Source organism: Passer domesticus, chromosome 9 (assembly GCF_036417665.1).
Source record: "Passer domesticus isolate bPasDom1 chromosome 9, bPasDom1.hap1, whole genome shotgun sequence".
Classification (NCBI taxonomy): Eukaryota; Metazoa; Chordata; class Aves; order Passeriformes; family Passeridae; genus Passer; species Passer domesticus.
The window spans coordinates 30,874,863-30,899,854 of record NC_087482.1 but is presented as its reverse complement, the minus strand read 5'-3'; the positions used below and the strand labels follow the sequence as shown (position 1 = coordinate 30,899,854).

Genomic DNA, 24,992 nt, shown 5'->3' with positions numbered 1-24,992 from the left:
GTTCTGTTCCCTCCACACAGCAGCCTCCCAGGGCCCCAGTGCAGTGGCAGGGGATGTTTGGGAGAGCAGTGTGACCTCCAGACTGTGTCCACTGCTGTCTCTGAAACTGCAGCTCAGTGACAGACCAGGCTTTATTTTCATGGCTGCTGTTTATGCACTCACAAGATATTGACAGGAAAACTGCCTGTGGTGCCTGGTCCTTGAGCCCCATCTCCTCATCTCTGTCCAGCAGCTTCACCTTCCCAAACCTCCCTCATCATTCCCATTTAAATGTGTTTTTTAATTGCCAGTGCACCTGCTGTAAATACCTTTGGCTTTCCCTCACTGATACATCAGCACCAGTCTTTCCTGAACATGCTGTACTCTTTCATTTTTTGTAGGTTCTGCTTGCAGAACTGAAAGGGAAGAATGAATTCTTTGCTATCAAAGCTCTGAAAAAGGACGTGGTGCTAATTGATGATGATGTGGAATGTACCATGGTGGAAAAGAGGGTCCTGGCTCTTGCCTGGGAAAATCCATTTCTCACACATCTTTACTGCACCTTTCAGACAAAGGTAAGAAAAATTTAAATGGTGACAGCAACACAACAGATTGAGCCTTTAATGGATGCTGATACCAGCAGTCAAATCAAAGTAATTTAGTGATGCAAGAATTAAATGTCCTTTTGCTGTGCTCTGTGCAATTCACAGGCCTGGTGGAAAGTAAATGAGTATGACAACACATACCTTGATAAGGACAGAATAAGATCAGAAAAACATCTTTGCAGTCTGGAATAAGAAGGAGTTTAATTAAGTCCTTAATCTGAATTTTGCGGTCAGTGAGGGGACTGTCACAGGTTGAAATCAGAAAGTCCATTTCAGAGTGTATTAAGTCTAGAAACCCACAGAATACAGGATCAGATATTTATATTTACAAGACCAGGCCACTCAACTCTGTAGGAGCCTCATAGGGGTGCATGAAACCAAAAATCCTTCAGGAGAAGAGGGAGGTGGCAGCTTGGTCCCCTGGAGGCACATTGCTGCTTCATTTATGGTTGGACAGCATCAGTAACTGTTCCATTCCCTGGTTACCTGCTAAAGGATCACTTGTTCTTCGTGATGGAGTTCCTGAATGGGGGAGACCTGATGTTCCACATCCAAGACAAGGGGCGTTTCGACCTCTACAGAGCAACGTGAGTCCTCAGCCCTTCATTCCCCACCTCCACGCATGCTTTCATCTCTGGGTTCTTTCATCTTCTGGTTCTGTGCCCCTGCTTACCTGCAGTCAAGCTGCAGTGGCTGATGGTTGAAAATAAGTTTCTAGGCACTGGCTGAATTCAATTAAGTTCATTTAATGATGTGGGCTTCCTTAATTTACATAACAGTGATGTTGTACTTTATGGGGTGCTTGTTCCTAGAGGTGCAAAATAAATTGCAACATGAGCCAGCACTGAAAAGCAAAAGACACAGCTTCAGTGTACTTTAGGACAGTATTCTGATGGAAAAAAAAATATTGGAAAACAGCATGGGGAGGAAAAGATTCAGCACTTATTTACTGCTGTTGCAAAATTGACATGATAGTACCAAAAAACTGTACATTCCATGAAATGCTAATTGAATGGGTAAGCACTTTGTTTAGTAAGTGCACTTGTGTCAGTTATCTGTGACTTAAGTTTGCAGCTGCAGTGATCTTTAAAGGATGCAAAAATATTGTATTATTGTTACTTTAGCTATCATTCTTAGTTTGAGGTCAGTTCCTACTTTTCTCATCCAAACCCATGGGCATTGTAATGGCATCATTGAAGGGGTGGCATGTAAACCTTAAAAACTAACAGTGCAGTGTACTGGACCTGTCTGTAAGCCCCAGAAAAATTACTTCTGCTACTGGCACTGCACTGAGCATTGCTGACTGAATGGGATCACAAGAAGTCTGGCACCAACAGCAGCCAGTTGTATAGGTCAGCTCCCTCCCCACTCTGCCCAGCAAAAGTGTGGATAAAGCCCCTCCATGTTACCTGGCTCCCAGCAAACACCTGTGCACCTGCCATCCTCTCTGGATGTTTTCTGTGCTGTTTGTTTTGGACCAACATTCATCTGCTATACAGAAATTGAAACAGTTTTGTATTTTTCCAATTTAAAAAGAAATTATGCTTTTTGGGGCAGAGGGAAGCATTCTTTCAGATTTTCCTTCATGTTCCCTTAGATTATCACCTCTTTCTTTTGAGGAGAGTGTCCCTGAAGTGGTGGCATTTTGCAGGGTGTCTGTGACCAGGCAGAGGGAGACGAGTGAGGCTCAGTTCTAACCTTGCACTGGTCCCAGACCCTCCTGCAGCAATCCTGGAGGGCTGAGCTCCCATAGCTCTCTTCAAAGGCACGTGCCTATCCCTAAAACCATACAAAGACTGTTACTGAAGAGAAGGACAGGGACAGTGCTTCCTGAGGGAGGTGGGATGAAGCCTTGCAGCAGTGGCTGCCGTGTCCCCTCTGCTGTTTGGTGTTGGACACTGCCGATGTGTGGTGAAGGGATTACCTTGCAGGTTACAGCCCTGCCTGCACAAACACACAGATATTGGGATTTAAAGATGTGTACAGTGCTTCTCACTCCGTGAAAAGATGCCACAGCATTATTTTGGCTACCTGCATTGAGTGTTGTAGCTGAGTGAAGATTAAAAGATGCTTTGGTCTTTTCAGGTTTTACGGAGCTGAAATTTTATGTGGGCTCCAGTTTCTTCACAGCAAAGGCATTATTTACAGGTGAGTACCAGCTAGCTCCAGGCTGGGACCTGGGAATTGTCTTAGCACTTCATGAATCTTTGAGTTCCTGACTGATGTAACAAACACAAGCTGTCTGTCAGAGATCTGATGTAGTTCCAAGGCCATTAACATGCCTGAAATGAATCTCTATTTGTGTGTTTTTTTCCTTGGCAACTGGAATGATGGAATGGGATTTGTGTTACACAAAAGCAGTTTTGTTTCAGTCATTTTCAAACACTGCCTTCAAATCATGAGTCTGTTTAGTGTGGAGGTGAGGGAGAGGCTCCTAGAGCAAACCACTGAGGTGAAAGTTCCCTGCTTTTGCCTTCTGGTGAAACCACAACATTGATGCCTCTGCCTCGTGAGGTTGAAGCATCAAGGGCCAGACCCTGATCCACTGCTGGTTCTGGGAACTTCAGTTACCCAGGAGAAAAGACTGTCCTGTTCTTTTGTGAAATTCTCTGCTCTATTTCAGCCCTTGGTAAGCAGAGGGCTGTGCAGTTTCTCTTCAGCCTGCCCTCCTTGGTATGTGCATTTGCAGCCAGATGGACAAAAAATGCAGCATGGTCAAAGGGAGGGAATGTAGCTTTTGGAAACTGCTGGGAGAAAAGCTCTTTCTTGGTTGAATAGTGTTGTTCTGAGAAAAGACATGAATAGGACCCTTCACAGGCTGTGCCACAACACATGAACTTGTGCTGTAAGCAGGAATAAGTCACAGGTAGTGCTAAGAGTTGGGCAGGTCTCAAACAATCAAATTCCTGCCAAAGGCTCTCAGAATCCTCCTTTTGAGCCATGGAGCTGGTGCAGCACTGCTGTGTCAGCTGCTGGGGCATTAATTCCACTGCCTTCCAGCAGCAACAGCAGCTCTGGCTGTGCTTCTGCATCTGAAAGCAAATGTGGAGGATTATAAGGTCACTTTCTATATATGCACCTCAGCCTCTTCTTTTCTTTGACAAGAGAGAATTCTTCCCTTGTCTCTCATGCCTTCAAAGCACAAAAGTACCATTTTGGATGGATTGTGTTCATGGATGATGATTCTTTTTGAAAAGCCTTTGTGTGTGCATTTGGGGAGGTGTTTATCAGTGAACACTGTGTGCACCTGATTATAAATACTACTTAAACCACAACGTTTTAAAAACACTTTTTACAGAGACCTAAAACTGGACAATGTGATGGTTGATAAAGAAGGCCACATCAAAATAGCTGATTTTGGAATGTGCAAAGAAAACGTTGTTGGTGACAACAAGGCAAGCACTTTCTGTGGGACCCCCGACTACATCGCTCCCGAGGTCAGTATGGCACACAGACACTGCTGGAGGGATTTGGTGCCCTGATGGCACAAGAGCTGCTGTCATTAATCACCTGTTTGTAGACTAAGAGTTCAGAAAAGTCCAATTCTGGTTAGAGGTAAAAATCAGAGAAAAAAAATTGTATCCGTGTTTTTTATAGAAGGTACTTGAGATTTCAAAATATTCTGTAGCTATAAGTTTAAAAAAATGTGGGTTTGGAAAGTTAAAATGCTCAGTTTCTTAAGAGCTGGGCGTTAGGTGTAGCCAGCACATGCATGAACCTCCTGCAGAATGAATCTGTATGTGCACTGCAGATGGAGAAGAGACTTGTGCCTGTGCAAGCAACCAGAATTGAAAACAAAAGGAGCTTTTAAGGAGAATCTCACATAGTTTAATTCTCTGTGTTATTGCTTTTAAAAATCTCATTTGCAAAGCAGCTCAGCTAAGGTATTTTGCTTTTAAAGCCATAAGTTATATCAAAGACTTCTGTAGGAATCTACTTTGCATCACTACTTGCTTCTCCCTTCAGCTTGTAAAGAAACTAGAGAGGATGTTTTTTTAAGTCTATGGTTATTTAAAGTTAAGGAAGAAAATTCCCAAATGAGAGGAAAGACCTGTCCATGGAGCTGGCCACATTCCCACAAACAGCAGCCTAGGGTAAAACCACAGCTCTGCAGCAGTGTCCACAATTTCCCAGAGAGATGGATTTTTATTTTTCCCCTAAGTGCTCTAGTCATTAAAGACTCTCTTGAAATACCTCTCCTGATTTTTGGGATGTATTGCTGCTTCTTACCCCTTACCTGAATTCCTCCTGTGTGGCCCAAGATCCTGCAGGGTTTGCGCTACACCTTCTCGGTGGACTGGTGGTCCTTTGGGGTGCTGCTCTATGAGATGCTGATTGGCCAGTCCCCTTTCCACGGGGATGATGAAGATGAGCTGTTTGAGTCAATCCGAGTGGACACCCCTCACTACCCCCGCTGGATCACCAAGGAATCAAAGGATATCCTGGAAAAGGTAGGACTGATGGGCAGCTTGGGGTACTGGAGCTGTTTATCAGCAAATTGCTCTGACAAAGGGAAAGCCAGGTCAGATTAATTCCTAATGCTCTGTTTGCTGTCAGCACCCGTAGTTGTTTTAGCACCAAACCTGTAATTCTTGCACTGCTGTGCCCCTTTGGAGCAGCTCTTTACTGGGTGTCTTCTCCTGCAGCTCTTTGAAAGGGATCCAGCAAAACGACTTGGGGTCACTGGGAATATCAGAGACCATCCTTTCTTCAAAACAATCAACTGGACAGCACTAGAGAAGAGGGAGGTGGACCCTCCCTTCAGGCCAAAAGTGGTAAGTGGATTGTTCTTGGTTCTTAGTAAACAGCAGCCCAGGGGTAAGGTGTGAATGCTGTTCCTGCACAAAGGATCCCACTGCCATTTTCTCCTCACATTTTACACGTGTATCTGTAAGCTTATTGTTCTTGGATGGTTCAGTTATACACAGGTGCTCTGTACTCCTCTGACTGCCCTGAGATCTTCCTGTTAAGACTGTCTTCCTGTTGCTCTCAAGGAGCTTTGTGGATAAAATGTTCATGAAAACCAACAGATAGCTCTGATCTCCATTCCCCTCTGTGTCAGAATGTTCACAGTTCCTTGCAGTTTGCTTTTCTGAAATGCCACATGGGAGGAGCAGCAGTAGCTCCAGGCTGCTCAGCTGCTGCCTACTGCAGGCACTCTGTGCAAGCATGAAATCCCTGCTGCTTCACACCCACCCAGGCAGCTCCAAGGGGGCAAGAAGCAGCATTCTCTGAGCTATTGAACATGGAATTCATGTACATGCCTGATGTTACCTGGAAAAACACCTGCAGAACAGACTGTAACTCAGTCTGTGTCACAGTGGGATGATGCTGCTTCAGCTCACGTGGTTGAAATCCCAAACCAGTGTTTCTCCAGCCTGTTCCTAGAACAGGTTAAATGGTCTGGAGGCAACAGTCTCTTTAAAATGTAGTCTGTGGAGGAGAGCTGTCCCCTTCAAACACACAAGGTTTTGTGCTGCTTGTTCCCAGAGAAGTGGGAAATCTTTGGGGGTTGAGAGTGTAGAACAGTTTCTAGTTACATGAGTATTTATCAAAAACAAAACAGCTGCTGTAGGGCATTGCCTGTAAAATGTTCTCAGAAATTTAAACATTTTGGTTAAAGGCAAAAAATGTTGGACTGATGTGTAAGTTAATGCTGCATTGCTTTTGTCAACAGATAACCTTTGGGTAATAACCCAGTGTTATCCCAAATCCAGGTGTCTTTCCCAAAGCAATCTGGGTTTGGGTTTTCTGTTGGTTCCCAACTAACAATAAGAAAGCACCCAGTTATAATCTTAAAGTCTGGTTAAAATAGGTTAAATAGGTTAAAATGAGATTTTTTTTTTCTCTCTAAAGCAGAGGAAGGAGGGAGGGAGCTAAAAGACTAACTTCACAACATTTTGTATTTAAGTGATTTGTTCTTGAAGAAAATACAGTTTGTCTCAAACTGTCTTCCCTCTCTAATACAGAAATCAGCAAGTGACTACAACAACTTTGACAGAGAATTTCTGAGCGAGAAGCCAAAACTGTCTTACAGTGACAAAAACCTGATTGAGTCCATGGACCAGTCTGCATTTGATGGATTTTCTTTTATTAACCCGAAATTTGAACAGATCTTGAACAAGTAAGTCCCTGAAGAGCTGGACTTTACAGCAGGGTTACAAACCAGACTCCCAAGCATTAATGCATTCCAACGACGTCGATACTTCAGAATAATACACCCTAGTGTGATGAATTATGTTCAACTCCTGATTTATTGGCAGTGTTCTTATGCATGGTTGGGTTTAAGGTATGTGAATCATGTGCATTATTTTCTCTGTTTGGGGAAATGTAAATTCTGTTTGGTACTTGAATGTAGTTATGTTATATATATGTGTGTGCTGTATATTTTGCTCGAGAGAAGACATTGGGGAACAGAAGATGTCTTTTTAAAATGTGTTTGAGCCCTTGGTTCTTTTTGTCTTCAATTAAAAGAAAGTTTAATGTAACTTTCATTCACGGCTCTATGATTTTTTAACAATATACAATTTAACTCCAGTTGTCTTTAAGGTACAGTGAAAAAATGATGCCTGGTCAGCGTTGCTCACTTTCTTAAAATATTTCTTGTTTTTGCGAATTAAACAAAATGAAGTGTCAGGAGAAAGCAGAGATTCCTAGTGTAACACCAGCTGCTGCGGGAAACAGCTCAGGGGGCTTTTGCTGAATAAATGCTTCATATTTATTCCAAGGCAGTCCAAATGTGAGACAAAGAGGCCTCAGCATCCCAGAGCAGCCCCAGCCTGCCTGGGAATGTGGGGTTCTGCCACTAAATGCCACCTCCTGCTAACAGCCACAACAATCACAGCAGGACAGATCCCAGGTAATGACTAGAATTGCTTGCCTGCTCTGCCTGAGGAATTATTTTGTTTAACTGCCAAACACAAAATCCTTCTTCCAGTTTTATTTGCTTGTTTGTAACACAGCAGCTGTGGCTCCTCCTGCTTGCTGTTAGAAGGGCACAAAACCAGATCCTGCTGCTGACTTGCAACACCTACTTCTGAATTTTGATTTTTAGCCATTAGAGAGAAAGAAAAACTAATGTAATAACTGCAAAGCTCCTTCCAAAACCTTTGCCTTGCAGTCAGCTCATAAAATTCAGGCTGAAGCAAAGTTTCTTTGCTTCTCAGGAGCTCTCTGTATCTTGTAAGGCTATTGCAAATGATTTGATTTTCTTAACACCGAGCAGGCAGAAAAAATGTACATGTGTCAGTTCATCCAAGAGTTCTGGAATGCCACAGGACTCCTAGGAGAACCCTGGAGCTTCTGGGTAGTTTCAGACTGTTAATCCTGCTGAAAGAGCAGCAGAAAGCTGTAATACTTTGTAGAGATTCAAAAAGTACACTGCTGCCTTTGTTCTGCTCCTGAAGAACAGCTCTAGTTTATTGTTATAACTCAAGTAATGCCAGCGTGACTGGGATGCCATCTGAGCCTGCAGCAGAGTGAGGCTGGAAGGGGCAGGACACAGCTGGCATTTCCAAACAGCCAGGGCTGGCCTGCTTTACCAACCCCAGCCCAAGGGAACAAGCAGTGCCCTGTGAGGTGCTGCAGGGAGAGCAGGAACCTGGGCTTTTCCCTTCACATAACCTACAGAGTGACTTCTGGTTTGCCATTTGCACCAGAAAGTGATTCTGCATTCCAGGGTGAGTGCTGTGCCCTTGCACCCAAGCAGAAAGGCATTTCTGGGTAAGGAGTTCCAAAAGTGGGTGCCAGGAGCAGTGGGTATCTGCACACTAAGAAGGTGTTATCAGTTATAAGGAGTAGTAAGCATTCCTTGGGGGAATTGGCTCCCTGTGCTCACCTGCTTTGCTCTGGCGTAACAAGTGCCAGATCTGCTCAAGAGGCTTCACACAGCAACACTTCCAGCTGGCATCTGACTGATGGTCCTGGAGCACCTCCTGCTGCCACAGCTGTGCCCAGCTGCCCTCACAGAGGGGCACAGATCCCTTTCCTCTGCAGAGCAGCTACTCCTCCCCTCCTCCACAGCAGCCTGTCCTGCTCAGCCCCTGCCCTGCACCACTGTCTATGTTACAGCACAGGCACCAAAGCTCCAGGGCCTGGGCAGCTCCTCCACGTCCCCTGCAGAACTGCTGCAGCCACCTGTGAGCAGCACCTGGGCTCACTCACCCATCTGCTCTGGGTCATCCTCATACTACAGGAAGCTTCAGCTTTTAAGAGATTTTGTCCAGAAAGCAGCCTAAAAGCTCTAAAACAAAGAAAGAAGTTACCTGCTCCCCAAACAGAAATACACAGAGGAGTTAAAAACAATTAAAACACTCTTCCCACCTAGCCCAGAAGAGACAAGTGGTTACCACCTGGGGGCCTGCAATCAGCAAGACATGAAAATATGAGTACATAATTCTAAAAGCAGTCATTAATTTTGTCCTTGTCATTCTGAAGGGTAAGTACCCCTGCAAATGTAATGCCCTCCAGCTCCCCTCTGCATACAAACTTGTACTGACAGGCAGCATTTGGTTGGTTTTCACCTTTCTCAAAACACCAGCAGCATGTTCAAGACAATGTAAGAACAGTGTAAATCTGAGAGGGTGGAGCAGATCTTAATCCCAGGGACCAGGTAAAGCTAACAAAGCCTTACCTTTCTCCTCCATCATGTGCAAATCCTGGCATGCATTTATTTAATCAGTTCTTCCAACTTCTTCCTCCATTACTGACCTTCCTACTTAAATCATAGTTATTTGTCACAGTAAAGCAACCACAAGGTGAATCAATATAATCCTTACAGTTATATCTAATCTCCCTAAACCCAGCTTGTGGAAGCTGTGGAACCCTGCTGAGGCTCAGGAACACTCACCTGGCACTTCAGCCACTGGAAATGGACATGGAAAGAAACACACATCAGTGCACCTTGTAGCATTTGATCTTTATTACTTGGATCAAAGGTCAAATGATTACATTTGTCTGAAAGATCACAACAAAGGCCAACGATGTAAGAAAGGACAGTTGAATCCCAGTCCAGAGACTGCATCTGAGCCAGGCACACAGAACAGAGGCAGTCATGGTACAAACACACAAGGTCAGGACAAGGGTCTTCCCCTCCCCTGTCAGTGACTGCTCTGTCAGGAGTGGGGGACACACTCACAGAAAGTGACAATTAACTGCAGTTCTTAACTGTGCCTTCCCAGAACAGCAGTCAGGGTTACACCCTGGGAGAACCCCTCACTCCAAATCTACATTCAGCTCAAATCTACATTCATCATCTACACCTGCTCTCTCCAGCCAGGCTCAGATGCAGTCACTGATTTAGTACCTTTCTACTGTAGAACCAACAACTTCATTTTTTGTTTCTCTTCAAGTATCAGCACAATAGTTTATTTACACTTCTATACAACTCTTTTTACTGAACACCCATTGTAGTAAAACACTCATCACAGTATATTTGAAAGCAGGCTATAAAAATACCTACTGTACATAGAACATGTAGCCTCGAGGATGTTACAGCACCTCTGACAGATCAGAGAGGTAAAACAAAGGGGGAGAGGAGATATTTCAAGCTGTGCTTGCCAGCAAAGAGAAGCAACCCTGGGCTCAGCTCTCACTGGGGGAAACATTTCTGCCCACACTTCTTCAGCCAGGTCTGAGCTCACAATCTGCCAGTAAAATCCCACTCTTCTAATGCAGCCCCCTGGGATTTTTACAGATAAATCCTGACATTCTCAGTGTGAAAACTGCTTAACCACCCCTCCTGTCCCAGCAGAGGAGCCAGGGCTGCCCGGGCACAGCCTGGCTTTCCCACCCCACCGTGGGAGGGGAAATTGCTCCTTCAGCTGTGCCACAAAGGTGGCCTTGTTAACCACACATCAATGAATTCACTCCTCTGAGCAGTGCCAGGCAGGCTCTCTCCTCACCCCACAACTATGGGCACAGCTGAATTAATAAAGGTCTGAAATGGCATTACCATAACACACACACACACAAAGCTTTAGACAGCAGCGCTTGAAGCAAGTGTTCCTGGTCATTCTGCACCCTGCACATTCCTCCTCTGAAACAGAACCCAGCAATGCACTATGGCTTACTTCCAGAGCTGAATATATTGCTGAATTTAGCTTATTAAAAAAAAATCACAACAGCAGCACATTATTTTATAAACCCTGCACAAACAAAAGACAATTTAGCCCTTGCCTGCAAAACTATGTTACCAGGGCCTGGTATTTCACACAGGAATTCAGAAAAGAAAAAAAACCAAAACAACAAAGCAACCCCACCAACTTACATGGTAAAAGCTCAATTAATTGGAGAGAATCCTTAGAAAAAACACAGCTCAACTACCAAAGAATAGTTCTCATTGCAGAGCTACAGCCAGCAGCAGTGCTGGCAGCTCACTTCAGTTGTCTGGTAACACACATACAAAATACACTTTGATTTAGTACAGTTAAAAGGTTGTGACCTTGACAGACAGAGAAAATTCCATTTTTAGCACTGGAGTTTCACTAGGCAAACAAGAGCAACAAAGAATTGGGATGATGGAAGGTGCTTAAAAACAATACAAAAAACTCCAAGGCAGGTGTGCCTTGTTCAAATTATTTGAGAATTTACCTGGTGTTTTTGTTGCATGAGCTGTTAGAATGGTTAGACTCACCTAACCTTTCTGTACTGTTTCCTGCTGTACGTATTAAACGTGGCTATAAAAGAAAACATACACTTTTATGTTGAAATTCATTCCAAAAATTCTCTAAAAATATAAAGACAACACTAACAAGACAAGCAGCTTCTCCAGGCTTGACAGACTGGATCCTTTCCCCCTCCCTTCCAGACTCAGAAAAGCTGCTCATCCCCTCCCAGAAGTGCAGCAGAAAGGACATGTCTCTCTCCATCTCTCTCCCTTCATTCCCCATCTGTCACTCACACTCATGTCCCCCACTGCCCTCCAAAATACACCTGGTCTCTGGGAAGTGTCAATTTCCCAGGTAGCAAATCCAGCTTTAATGCTTTGATTTTCCAAAGGGAACATCTCCCTTGTGAATTTCTGAAAAATTTTAAGTGGTGGTTGGCAAACCACAGTTCAATTCAAAACACAGGACAATTGTCAGTTATGAGCTTCCCCATTTAAAGCAGCTTTGCAACATGAAGCCTCCAGTGCTCAAAATGTAGAATTTTGCCCGTGTTAAATACGCCATCGAAAAAACTCCATGTAATTCTAGGCAATCATTCACAGTAAAAATAAGAGAACTCTTAGAAAAAACACTTACAAAAAGAAAATAAAATCTAGTTAAAATCTGACAGTAAAATCAACACGGGCAATTAACCACCTTGCGTTATCCACAGACAAACAGTAAAAACCCACTGAAACGGCACAAATTTACATAAGAAAAACCTAAACCCAACTCTGCTCCCCACAATCTTTTCACTGATACCTTTCGAGTTATCCACGAGCACAGGTTTTGTCGGGAGGAGCAGAATCACATTCGAAATGTCTGGAAGGGAAGGGGAGGGGAGGGGAGGCGCGTCCATCCCGCCCTGCTCCGACACCGCCGGCCCTGAGCTGCTGGAGGAAGGGCTGCTGCCCCGGGAGCTGCAGCTATAGGTGCGTGGGGACTGTCCTCAAAGCTTCTTCTCTCGACCTATTCACACCTACGTTCTGCAAATTTATAAAGACAATAAAAAAGAATATGTTAAAGCAGAGGTCTGACGGGCAGCTGTGGTTTTTGCTCAGCACGCAGAGCTGTAACACGACATAAAGGTGAGCAAGGTGTAATTCCTGTTTCCTCAAAATGCTCTGTTAAACACAAGGAAAGTCCCAGCCCCTGAGCAGGAGTCAGAACCAGGCTTGGACCTCATCCCATCAGGAGCTTAACAGAGCCCCCCAGACACCCAAAAGTAGGATCTCTGCTGCCAGTGAAATGCATCCCTCAGACTTGCATCACACCAGGACAATTGATCCCTGTACACCATATGCAGGTCTCACTGTTACAGCTTTTAAAACCCTTTTTTCCTTTAATCACTGTTTTAACCACAGTTTTCTAACTCTCTGTCTCTCCACTCTTTATGCATGTAGTGTAAGGAAAAACAGAACCCTGCGAAGGCCATAAACCCCACAGGAATCAATAAAATCTTGAGGGAGGGAAGCCCTCCTCTCCTTGTTCCAAGCACACTCCAGGAAATAATTCCTTAACACCAACAGCCATAAAGCCAACCCTGATCCTATCTGTGAGCAGCCAAACCACTGGAAGAGCTCTGAATAACTCCCTGAAGAGCTGGTAACACCAAGTGCTCCCTGAAGAGCTGGTAACATAAAGTTTAAATGCACTTTGGGACACACATGGCATGTGGCAGATGTCACAGTGACATCAGGGAATGCTCCAGTGGTTTTATAACCACATTTATTAGTTTACATTCAAAACAAGTCTCTCCAGTCAGGCTCTGGGGAAAGGAGAGCCCCACGAGCACACAGCGAGGGGCCCTCTCAGCACACACAGACTCAACTCCATCAGTCAAAACTCATCCACTCAAAAAGCAATTCAATCCTCTCCCCAACCCCAGTTTCCAGATTTTCAGCCATTTCTCATGAAAGCAGGCTATAAACAAGCAGCTCCAGATTCTCCTTGCAGGTTGAATTCTGCCAACATTGCTCTGCCCTTACCAGTTCTGCTACATCCACATCAGCCCTTGGGTAAATCCCCATTTTCCACCACAAATACCACACTAAGGTTTCTGGGAACACACAAACAAATGCTGCTGGACAGAGTTGTCCAAGTACTGGAAATCTCTGCACCCACCAGCACACAGCCTGACCCACCCTTACACCTCTATGAAGGAAAGCAAAGCAACAGCCCTATTTCAAAAAGAAGCTTCTACAAGAAGCATCTCTTCTGCAGCAAGGGGAAAGCATCAAAAAGCACCAGTATCTGCTAAGAACATGAGGAGTTAGCAAAACAAGTCATACTCTGCATGGTTATAGGGGAAAAAAAAAAAACAACAAACCAACAGAACGTGCTGGTATTTGGTGTGTTTGTGTTTTTCTTAGCAACTGATGCAATATACCCAGAATTTCTCTGGGACTGCAGAGAGGTCTCCACAGGCACTCCCAGAATACTGGCTGAAATCTTTTAAGCTGAACATCTGATGTTGATTCAAAGAAAATTAAATGGAGCATGAAATGGAGCATCAAAATGCAGGAATCCAGAGGTACTAGAAATTAGTCCGCAAGCAGCAAGAGCTAGACAGCTCAAACATGAAGCTAAAAGGAAATGAGGTGATTAAGGCAAGGCAGAAGATACAGCTTATTTCAGTGAATGAGAAGTATTGGATAAAAGCAGCATTCTAACAACTAAGACAGACCCAAAGGGAATATTGTTAAGCAGGCAAGAAAGCTGAAAGCACAAAAAGCTTGAATTTGAGTAAACACGAACAGCCTCTGGAAGCAAAATGTGCTGAACTGTCACATTGAAGGAAGAAAATTGGGATAAACCCTGATAAACACCCCCAAGGGCTTATTAAACAAACAACAGCCAGCAGTGAGAGGAGATGAGCAGGGGCTTAAAAAGGGACCAATATCCTCATTAACTGTAAGTGGATTCCTTCTCACAGGAGATGATGGCAACTGGGATTGCACCCACTTTCAGAACAGCCATGGGCACTGTGAGGGAAAAGCCATGCAACAAGGACAGTGCTGCTGCTTAGAAAGGGGACAGAGGTTTCAGCCTTACTTTTGGGACCAGGAGGTGTTCCTGCAAGTGCCTGGCACCAAAGCACACCTGGACAAATGACTGTGCTGGGAACAGCCCCACACCAGCAGCCACACGGTCTGGAAAGCCCAGGAAACACAGGAGGGGGAATAAAAACCACACACATGTCCCAAATACTGTTTCTACCCAGCCATGTGCCCTCTTCCCTGCCAGCCCCAGCAGGAGCTTGCTGCTCCCAGAACCTGCTCCCCGAGGCAGGAGCAGTCTGACCCTGCCTTGCACAAGAGCCCATCTCACCCAGCCCTTCCTGGAAAGGCTCAGAGTACACAGATTAACTCAAACACCCTCCTATACTACTGCTGCTCTCTCACTACGCCCTGGCCTTTGGACATTTTTGTCCTACAGGACAGAGCCTCCCCCAGCACAGTGCTGTGGGTCCCCAACAGGACAGGCCCTGTTTTCAGTTTTACTTGGATTCAGCTACAATGTGATCCTCACAGAACAGGAAAATCTTGCAGAAAGGCTCCTGCAGGCAAAAGGAGGAACTTCTGGAGACAAGAGCTAGCACAGGCATCAACACAGAAATAAACAGCACAAGATAAACATCCAGCACTTTATCAGCTTCCCCTCAGCTGCTGTGCCACGACCCCTCAGGTGTGCTGACACCTCCATCCAGCATCAGCCCTTCCTTTTCAAGGGCTGTTAAACCATCCTGCAGTAAGAGGAGACCCCTTAGAGCATTCTGCTTTTAAACATCCACTTCACTCTGTGGCACACACCAGCACTGTGAGTGCTGTGCTCAGCAGAGTACAACATGCAGACACAGCCCCAGGGAATCTGCAGCTGGCAGCAATGGAGGGTCCTGGGTGCTCCTGCTGCATCCCTTCCCTCTGTCACCTCCACAGACCAGGCAAACTTTGCTTTCCTCACTGGCCAAGCTCCTGCTCCTGTCATCCTCCCCCTCAACTTTCTCTGACAGCCCAAGCCATCCTTTTTCAAGCAGCTAAACTCAGTTTTTCCACAGCAGATGCCTGCAGATTTTGGCTCTGTAAGAAATGCAATGCATTTAATTTCATCTGGATGGTGTTTCCTTGGCTGTGGCCTGTGGAGGTGACAGCACTCCAAGCTGCCTCCATGTGGCTCCTCAGGGCCTGGCTATGGCCAGCATCCCTGTGATCCCTCAGGAATGTCACCTCAGCTGCCAGGTAAGAGCAACCAGACCATTGTCGTGTGCCAGGGAGTACAGCAGGCTCAGCTGCTCCTCTGGGCCACCCTTCACAGCAGAGCTGATGCCCAGACCCTGGAGCAATGAAACATGGAAAAGTGACCAACCACTCCTACACCACAGTCATGACAACAACAGGAAAATGATCCAGGTTCTCCCAGTTTCAGTTCAGGGGCAGTGGTTTAGTTAAACACCAAGCACCTCAGCAGGAGGCTCTCTGGTTATGGCAAACATTCCCAATTGCTACAAACTTCTGAACACTTCAGTACCATTTTAGAAGTGCAGATATGTAGCTTTTTATTTTCCAAAATCTTGGTTTGGGAAAAACATACCACCTGAGAAACGTAAGAGATAAAAGCTTTCCACAACCTACAGTCCTGCTTACTTTCACTGCTTAAAGACCCCCTCAGAAAACAGTTCTGAGGCTCAGTGTTTTTCTGCCTTTCCCTGCCTCAATGCTGCCTGCTCCATGGCACAGACACATCCCACAGCCTGCAGTCTCCTCCCTCCTGCAGGAGGCTGTCCTTTCATCCAGTCTGGGATCCATGTCCTGCTGGTTTCAGATCTGTGTCTGCTGGAGCCACCACCCAGCTACAAAATGCTCTGGGTAACTCTGCCTCCCTGCTCTGGAATGGTCAGCACTGCTCATTGGAGCCCTCCTAAATTCTGGGTACACAGCAGCTGGGGCAGAGCTGCACATGCTCCATCACCCACATCCACACAAGCAGCAAAAGAGGGAATGTAAAATCCCTTCTCTAGGCAAACCCTAGAGCCTGGTTAATGCAGAACAGCTGTTAACAAAAGTGGTAGATTAAAAACATTTATACACATTCCTGTTCTTTGAATAATTGTCCTGGAACTAAGTGAAAACTTGCTACCCTGCTCTAACAGCACATCCTTAATTAGCACATGGAGAGCACTAGTGCTGTGGATCAGTGGGATTAGGGATTTACAGTAATTATGGGTTGTTATTTTACACTGCATGGCAGTCCAATCATTCCCAAGGGCCCTGAAACAGATAATACTGGTGCTCTGCTGGGCAAAACAAATTCTGACCTTCTTATCTCCCACAGGATGTTGTGTTCCATGGCTTTCATAAACACACTGCAGCTAACACTAAATGATTGCTGGCTATTACAATAAAGCTTAATGCTGCAGGATATTTAAATTACAGCAATTTACAAAACCAGCATTCCAGTGAGAGCCAATCAAGGTCTGATAACTCATCCACAATAAATTAGCCAGTGCAACAGTTTTATTGTGATTTGATTAATTTTTTCAAGTCATGTGCTGTACAAACATTTGGTTTGAGTTATGAGTTTGGTTTGGGTGTGGTTATTTTTTTTTTTATTTCAAAGTGATTGGAATGATTAGTTTTTCAATTTATTTTGAAGTAGCAGGATGAAAACAGCACCCAAGTTTGATAGTTGGTCAGGACACAGGATTCACTGATGATCAGGGACTGTTACAAGAGCGTCCTCGGTAGGTCTGGAAATGTCTACATTCTGTGTAATAATAAAAATACAGAGAATATTTATCATGCAGCAGTAAGACCAACAAAAGCCACCAATCAGGTCCCTTCACAAGTACCCAGCTGGGTTGATTGAGAAGCAGAGATGGTTTCAGCCCCCACACCCCAAGAACACAGCAGACAGAGCTGGTCACTGTCCCAGAATGAGACAGCACAAAAATGCATTTACAGTAAAAAAACCAAAATAAAAGCTTTTGAAAGGTTCAGTCCTCTGAGGAGCAGTTAAATACAGCTCCCTTGCTGACAGCACTACCCAAAGCTCAAGTCAGTCACATTTAGGAAGAAGTCTGTTACAGGTCCAGAGAGGAATCCACATAATCACATGCTTCAGCACACACACCTCCTCACTGGGAAATTTTCAGTGAATTTGCCACGTGCTTCTGTGCCAAGAGAAAGCTTTTAACATGTGCTTGTGCTATAGGCAATGTAACACCTCTAACAAAATAAAATTAATGTTCTCAGACACCTTAACCTTTCAAGGCTGATCACACCAACTAGATCTCACCTCCTTTTGCAGAGGTTGCTGGAAAACAATGGCATTCAGTGCAGCACTCAATTACTTAAAACCAAATGAAACCAAGACCCCAGTGCAGCCAAACAGGAATCACATCTGCTATGGCACCACCTCCTGCAAGTCCCAAACCCTGTGCCATTGGTGTTCACCCTCCTACCAAGACAGCAGACCATGATAAACTGCTCTGAAATTTCTCCCAAGATCCATTTTAGGCCAAATCATTGCCAATTCTGCAAACTGCACGCTGATGGGTTTCATTAACCCTGCTTGAGCCACACTGTGGTAAGCCAGCTCACCTTCAAATAACATCTCCCTCCCTCAGGTCCCCTCAAAAAAAATGAAATAGAAGATCTGGCGTGAGCAATCCCCTCTCTGTCATTCACTGACTAAGCCAGATGTGCAAAGCAGACATTTCACCCCAGCACTTGCTGGGTCCCTTCTTTGGGCCAGAAAACAACAGCTAAAGCAACTCCCCTGAATTCTTTTCTGTAAAAGACTATAGACTCCTTCACTGGAAAAGGTCAGAACTTCAGCCACCACAGTGCTGACAAACACAAGGCTTCAGTCTGCTCCAGACAAGGCACCACGGTGCTCTGAGGTTCACACATCCCACAAACAAACACCCCAGAGCTCTGCCTGCATTTCTGCCACGTGAAAATAGATGTTTTCAGCTGAGCCAAAAGGAGGGCACTGTTCTGGGGCACAGACTACAAGTGGCTGGTGGGTCACAGAACAGCACACTGGGCAATTCTCAATCTAACAGCTTCATTGTTTAACAATGCTGTTAGTGACACTGTATTTAATTAAATGCTCTGACTTCAATAGACTACTTGAAAAGTTAATTTTACAGAAGTAATTAACGTTTTCATAGGTGATTTAAATGAAAGCTTTTGAAATTCTCAGTCCTCTGAACTGCAATTAAATGCAGACAGGACCACCTGAAGTCCTTCATTCAGACCCACTACCTGAACATCATCCATATTCACCAGGCTGGGTTTCCTTTGGGGCAGAGGGAGAAGAGAATTTCAGGGGTTTTTAGGAAAATGCCACTACTCTTTTTTTTTTCTTCTTATAAAATTCATTCACTCCATTTATTTGTGCTCAAATCAGTCTTGTGTCTTTGAGCCCACTGCACTGGAAGTGTTTTCCTGGTCCTCTACCTGCACCTGAACAGAGCCACCCCACAGCAGTGCCAGCATGGCCACATCACTTACTAGACATGGGGAGAGTCACTTGGTGATTCAGGCAGAGCTTTCCCCCTTGAGATAAACCCCTTCAGCTACAGGACTGGATTTTCAGCAACATTTTAGCAAGCTGTAAATTCAGCACTGATATTTTCATCAGCCAAACTAAAGATGTTCATCTACATTATTTAACACAAATAACTTACTGCTCTGAGACACCCCCATGGATTTTTCACTATGCTTCTCCAGCTTTGGGAAATGTGGAAACACAGACTGGATTTCCTAAACATAATAAATCAAACTAAGATACAAAATGGCAAAGCAGAATGACAAAGCAGGAAAAGGAGGAGGAAGGAAATTATGCAATGCAGTTGTTGAAGAGAAAATGTCCAGAAGTCAGGGTTTTCAGAACTTGGAATACCCAGGTCATTAAAGCAAAACTTATCTGCAGAAGAATTCTGGCATGAATTCTGCACAAAAGTGAACCCTCGGTTACAAAAGGCACTTTATGTCATGTGCCTTGTTGAATACACAGATAAAACCTCATTCCTCACTACATTCCTTTTCACCATAAACTGTTGCTCTGAAAACCACCAAACACAGCTCTTTTTTCTCATGTTATCAAACTGCCTTCCAATTCACCAGCTGGCACTGCTCCTACCCTCAGCACACAATCATGCCTGGTGGCATGAGCCTGAGGATCTGCAAGGGAAGCAGAGAGCTTTAACCGTGACACATTTCACACAACTCTGATGCTAAAGCAAAGGAAGGGCTTGGCACAAGCAGCAGAACGAGCCTGAGCTGAGGTGGACACTGAGGAGCACAGAGAGCCTGAGGCAGGCGGGGCACAGGGCTGCCGTGGGCTGGCATCTTCTCTGCACTTACATTTCACAAACACGCTCAATTTCCTTCCCCCGGCTGTCCTGCTGCTTCCCGAGAGCTAGTCTTCCTCTCCAGCTTTGGCTTAAAACACAGGTGACATCATCAATTCCTCTTTTTCATGCAGCAGTGATGAAAAAGCTGATGACTTCTCTCTCCAGACCAGGCGTGGCACTCAGGACACAGCTGTGGGCTACACCTACTGCTGCTGAGTGACAAAGCCTGGCAGAGCCTCACACAGCTTCGAGCCTGACACCTCATCTTCACATCCTCATTTCTCAAAGACAAACTATTCCACAGCCAGAACTCACATACGAGATAAATTCAATGAAAGATTTGCTCCCCCCTCACAGTGAACCAGTAGCAAAGCTTCATATGTAAAATAAAATACACTCAGCTGAGTTATCAAATCAATTCTAGCCACAAGGACAATGGAAATCAGCTCAGACCATACATTATATCAAGTTCTCCAATTTGAAAAATGTTCTTACCTCAGGTTTATCTCTGTGTGTGTTTACAGCTTCGACATTCAGAAATATGGATTCTACTTTACATCCTGTTGATAGAAAACATATTTTTAGACACATCTGCTTTGAAAGTGAAGTTATAATAAAGATACAATCTAATTTTGACATGGTGAAGGTTAATAATTTTCCCCTTCTGACTTATACCAGAATTTCCTGGATTCTCAAGAGCTAAAGCTAGAGAAATTAATTTGTTCTCCCTGATATTATTGTCAATCTGATAATCAATCTCCTCATCTTAGCTTTATCATTATTTTCTTTGAAAAAAAATTCTTTTTTTAAACATACATGAACGTTCAGTAATAAAGTTCTTATTTGTAACTTTGTGTTTTAAACCTCCTGGACTTCTATATTACAGTAAAATTCTAAGAAGATAAATGCTGCTCTCATTTCTTAAACATAAAAACAACTACATGAAGGTACAGAATTCCTCTATATGTGCAAAATTCCCCCATTCCTCTATATGTGCAAAATGGTTTTAACCCCAAGCTAAAACCATTAGCTTGGGGTTGAAACCATTTAACTTCAAAGCTGACTCCCAAAAAGGAACTTCTGCTTTACATTCAAAAATTCAAAATGCCAGTGAGGCAAGAGAAATTCAAACAGTGAGAAGAAACAACTATTTCCCAGGTAGTATAAACTGATCCACTGAGAAAATGATATAATTACTCCATACACCATGGCCACAGCACTTCAAGCCATCTCTGATTGCCAAACCCTGCTTTATCTCACACAAACATGACTTTTATAAGCTACCACTACTCTACAGAACATCATTAAAAGTCACTTCCTCTGACACACCAGAGTCCATCCTGTATCACAAGCAGGTTTCCAGATTTTTCTCCTCATTTATTCCCTAAAGTCATAACACACTCCACAGAGTTGCTACATGACAGAAAAGGGGATTTCCTTAGAAAGCCACTGCACTTTAAAAAAATAAAAAGAAATTAGTAAGACCAGTATTTGCCTTCCCTTTGGGAAGCCTGTCCTTTTAAAGCTCATTTGTCAGAAAGACTGTGAGCAAACACTGCAGGAGGGCCAGAAGTCAGAGAAATAATGAACTTATAAAACAGATTTGAAGGAGGAAAAGCACATCATCTCCCACTGGAGCAGGATCCTTACTCATCCTTGTGTCCACAGATCCACTGTGAGCCCTGAGACCAAGCCAAGCCAAGCTCTGAGCCCTGCTGCTGGCCATTCCCCAGGGCTGTAACACAGCAGAACTTCAGAGCTTTCTCAGTCCTTGCCACAAGCTGAGTTTAAGATCCAAAGAGAGCACTGTGTGGAGAACTTTAAACATAAACCAAAGGGACAGGCCTTGCTCCACAGCAATTACCACGTGCATACTCCCAGCTCATTTTTAATTACTGATGAGCAAGTTCCTACCTACAGCAAGCTGTAGTTTCCCTTTCCATAGATCACCACTGCCCTGGACTGCTGGGTGAAGGTCTCACCCACCCTGATCCAGCTGTCAGGCTGTACCAGGTGTTCCCCCACTGCAGGTCACACTCTTAAGGTGGGAATGATGCTCCTCTCCAACACCAGGAAGAGCAAAGCCCCTGGGGAGGTGTTTCCCCAGACCAGGCTCAGCTGGGAGGTATCAAACACACCAGGTGTGATCCTGCATCCTGCCTGGCTGGAGCCCAGTGACACATCAGCTTGGAGCAGTGCCATGGATCACTACTGCAGAAATAATTTACACAGTGCTCGTGTTTCCAGATGGCTGAACTCCAAACAGCAGGTTGGCTGAGATGTGCTCATCAAACAGACATATCCAACACCTTAAAAAAGGACAATGGCATTTCTTTCCCTCTAGTCAGAAGGGCAAGGACAGTGTTTTGTACTACTTTGTTTCCTTCCTCTCTCAGTTCGTGAGCAAACACTCAAACATCCACACCCTCAAAATTTATGAAGTCACCCAACTTCCCTCCCCCCACAAAGAAAAACAGCAACAACAACCAAAAAAAAAATCACCAGTGAACCCCCCAAAACCAAAGAGAACCCCGAAGCAAAGCCTTGCTGTGGAAAACAGGCAGACTCTAGCAGGTCAGAAGAACCCAGTTTTAAAAAGCCCAAGTTTTAACTGCAGTGACTCTATTTTCAAAACCCCAGCTTGTCATGCGAGGTTGGGAACACCAGATGTCACCACAGCACAGGCTGTTGTTCCTGTAAGAGAAACTGCAACCAAATGGCAAAAATCTCCTCACACGGATTTCCCAGTGTAGCAGCTACTTTGGTTCATAATATTCTTTGTTTCAACTTCATTTGAAACTTAACAAAAAACAAAGTACTGATATGCACCGCTATTTTTCAGAGCTGATAATCAAAGACAGCTTCCAGTTAATGACTGAACCAGCATTTTTGGGCAATACATATTCCTACTAAGCTATGCAGATAATCCTCTGCCTGAGATACCTTCTGAAGTGGGATATGAGCAGATACAGCTGAACAAAAGTGAACAGAGGGCACACACTAAGCTGAGGTGGGAACACACATGAAACTCCATCAGCAATCAGCCTAAAGCCCAAGCAGGGCACACAGTGACCCTCACCCCACGCTGCCCACAGAGCCCAGGGAAAGCTCCTGAGCCAGGAACAGCTGCTGACAAACAAATGCCAGCATTAACAGACAAGGTGAGTTCATGGGGTACCCCCACAGTCCATGGAAAAAAAATAGTTCAGGAAAAGAGAAAAAGTTATTTAAGGCTAAGAGAACACATTTGGCAAGATGATAAACCTTTACAAATGCAAATTTGCCTGTCTTCTGAAAAGCAATACCCTCCAATACATCAATAAAAACTCAGATCTTGCTGTAGCAGACATGTAAATGCAGGGGTTTGCCAGAAGAATTAGTGAAATAGAGTATGAACTGAGCACAAAACTGTCCCCTCCGGCAGTTACAGCCACTGGTGGTTTCAGGCCTTCAGCAACACATGTGTTTCCTGGCACAAGGCAAAGCAAGGATAATCCAGAGGATTCATTTACTCCAGCAAAGCTCTGCAGGCATACACGCGATGGCAAACCTATTTTAAAGCAACATGAAGTGTGTTTTCAACACTCCACCACCTTTGCTGATGACAGAGACAGTATAGCCAGACTTATATAACAAATATACATAATTGCACTTACCATAAGCCACGGGGGTTAGCTTTAGGACGGTATGCAGTGGGCACTTCAGGTAGGGCAGTTGTTCTGAGAAATCAAACCACAAATTACACATGAACTACAGGTTACAACTAACTTTTCTGTTATGCTTCAGGTCAACTACTTGAATGACTCTTTAGCTAACAGGACAGCTCATTTCCTAGCATGCAATGGAGATGCTAATCAGAGCAAAAAACAACTATCACAGTATTTCAGGTGAGGAGCACCTCGATAACATCAACTACCGGGTTTCATGTGGGGGTCAAATATGAAAAAATACACTTGGGTACTTGCCTAGCAAAACCAGCCTCTGATGATACAGCAAATTGTTAGAATTTACTGTGTGGAACCTTAAGCAGTAAATTTTCAAAAAACCAGCCTGTTTGTAATGTATCAAGGAAGACCCACCTGCGGGCTTGTCAAGGAAATAGGCGAGCAAACAGCGCATGACAGCTTGGTGACAAATGACAAGCACATTTTCCTGCCTTTCGAGTTCCATAATTACTGGCTCCAGCCTCTGAACAAGATCTTCATAGGACTGGGTGGGGAGGAGAAACACAGAGCACATTAAAAAGGGAAAACTCTTTGAACAGTATATATATGCAGAGGGGATCTTACTTTCATATTAGTCATCTTCTAAATGTTATTTAGTGCACAGACAAATACTGCAGTAATAATTTTCATTAAACTAAGAACATAGTTCAGACCTAAGCACATAACAAAACAAATCTCCCTCAAAGAGAAGATTTATTAAATTAGCCACTTTGATCAAGAATTTCCAGAAAATCCCTAGGATTTAATTCACATCTGCAAATAGGAGTCTTGCACATTATTTTCCATAGCTCATCTTCAAAAGCATCTCTCTTCCAAGTCCAAATCTAGGAAGCTCAGCCAACAATCAGCATGCAAAGAGTTCACAAAGCTTGACTTGTTCAGGCTGCCCTTTCAGAAGAAGCTGTGGGCACGTTGGACTGGCCTGGTGATGGCAGCCACCATCCCACCAAGAGCCAGCACGAGGACTTGCTGGTGACCTGTCCTGCCTGACATCCACAGGGAACTGCTGCTGCAGGGCTCCTGCATGGGCACAACTGAATTAAATTTCACATGCATGGAAAAGACTCTGCTTCCAAAACACACCAGGTACTCCTAAAATGTGTCACCTATGTCCAAAACGTGTCATGTACCACAGTTGGAGAGCTCAGCACACTGCCCAGCAGGGCAGGGACCAAGCACAGCAGAAAACCTTCACCCTGGTCCCCAGGCAGGACCAAGTGGCACTGCTGACTGAGCCCTGGACAACAGAAAGCCCCCAGCCCCCCAAGAGCTGTGCAAGCCCTCACACTGTCACCAGACACAAAACTGCCTCGGATAAACGAGACCAACTCATCCCCACAGGGCACCAGGGAGTCTGACATGCCAGTCACCATCCCCAGGACTGCACTGGTTTGAAAAACAAACACTCCTTGTTCAAATGCACGAGGAGCACTTTGCAGCTTAATGACTGCCTCATTAGCAGGAGGGGGGTCACACTGCCAGGGACACTGCTCCTGTCACAGTGATTGCTCTTGAGGAAGAAGGCAGAGCTCTGCTTCCTCACAGCTCAAGCAGCAGCAGCTGGGCCAATCCCTCCTCCAGAGCCTCAGCCCCCAGCTATAGCCCTGTGACCATCTGGCCATCACTGCACTGTACTAGGGCTGCTTTACAAAAGCCATCAGCAAGTTTATTTTCC

General features: G+C 44.6%; 2 protein-coding genes across 12 annotated transcripts in view; one reads left to right on the top strand and one right to left on the bottom strand.

Moving 5' to 3' along the window:
- The window catches only part of PRKCD (protein kinase C delta), a 60,407-nt gene extending 53,329 nt beyond the window's left edge, over nucleotides 1–7,078 (top strand). For all 3 annotated transcript variants that reach the window (XM_064432378.1, XM_064432379.1, XM_064432380.1), the window contains 7 exons: nucleotides 381–554; nucleotides 1,080–1,171; nucleotides 2,670–2,732; nucleotides 3,883–4,021; nucleotides 4,847–5,035; nucleotides 5,231–5,359; nucleotides 6,554–7,078. In XM_064432378.1, coding sequence (XP_064288448.1) covers nucleotides 381–554; nucleotides 1,080–1,171; nucleotides 2,670–2,732; nucleotides 3,883–4,021; nucleotides 4,847–5,035; nucleotides 5,231–5,359; nucleotides 6,554–6,712 — 945 coding nt within the window. In that variant the 3' untranslated portion in view covers nucleotides 6,713–7,078. The remainder of the gene's footprint in view (nucleotides 1–380; nucleotides 555–1,079; nucleotides 1,172–2,669; nucleotides 2,733–3,882; nucleotides 4,022–4,846; nucleotides 5,036–5,230; nucleotides 5,360–6,553) is intronic.
- A 2,408-nt stretch (nucleotides 7,079–9,486) lies between these two features.
- LOC135307858 (6-phosphofructo-2-kinase/fructose-2,6-bisphosphatase 4) overlaps nucleotides 9,487–24,992 on the bottom strand; it is a 50,110-nt gene continuing 34,604 nt past the window's right edge. For 7 of the 9 annotated variants that reach the window (XM_064432386.1, XM_064432387.1, XM_064432390.1 and 4 more), the window contains 5 exons: nucleotides 23,672–23,801; nucleotides 23,249–23,311; nucleotides 20,088–20,152; nucleotides 19,603–19,680; nucleotides 16,726–16,993 (listed from right to left, as the gene is read on the bottom strand). In XM_064432386.1, the coding sequence (XP_064288456.1) occupies nucleotides 19,618–19,680; nucleotides 20,088–20,152; nucleotides 23,249–23,311; nucleotides 23,672–23,801 (321 nt within the window). In that variant the 3' untranslated portion in view covers nucleotides 16,726–16,993; nucleotides 19,603–19,617. Of the gene's footprint in view, nucleotides 12,217–16,725; nucleotides 16,994–19,602; nucleotides 19,681–20,087; nucleotides 20,153–23,248; nucleotides 23,312–23,671; nucleotides 23,802–24,992 lie in introns of those variants that run through there. The other 2 variants (XM_064432383.1, XM_064432384.1) reach the window with 2 other exon arrangements.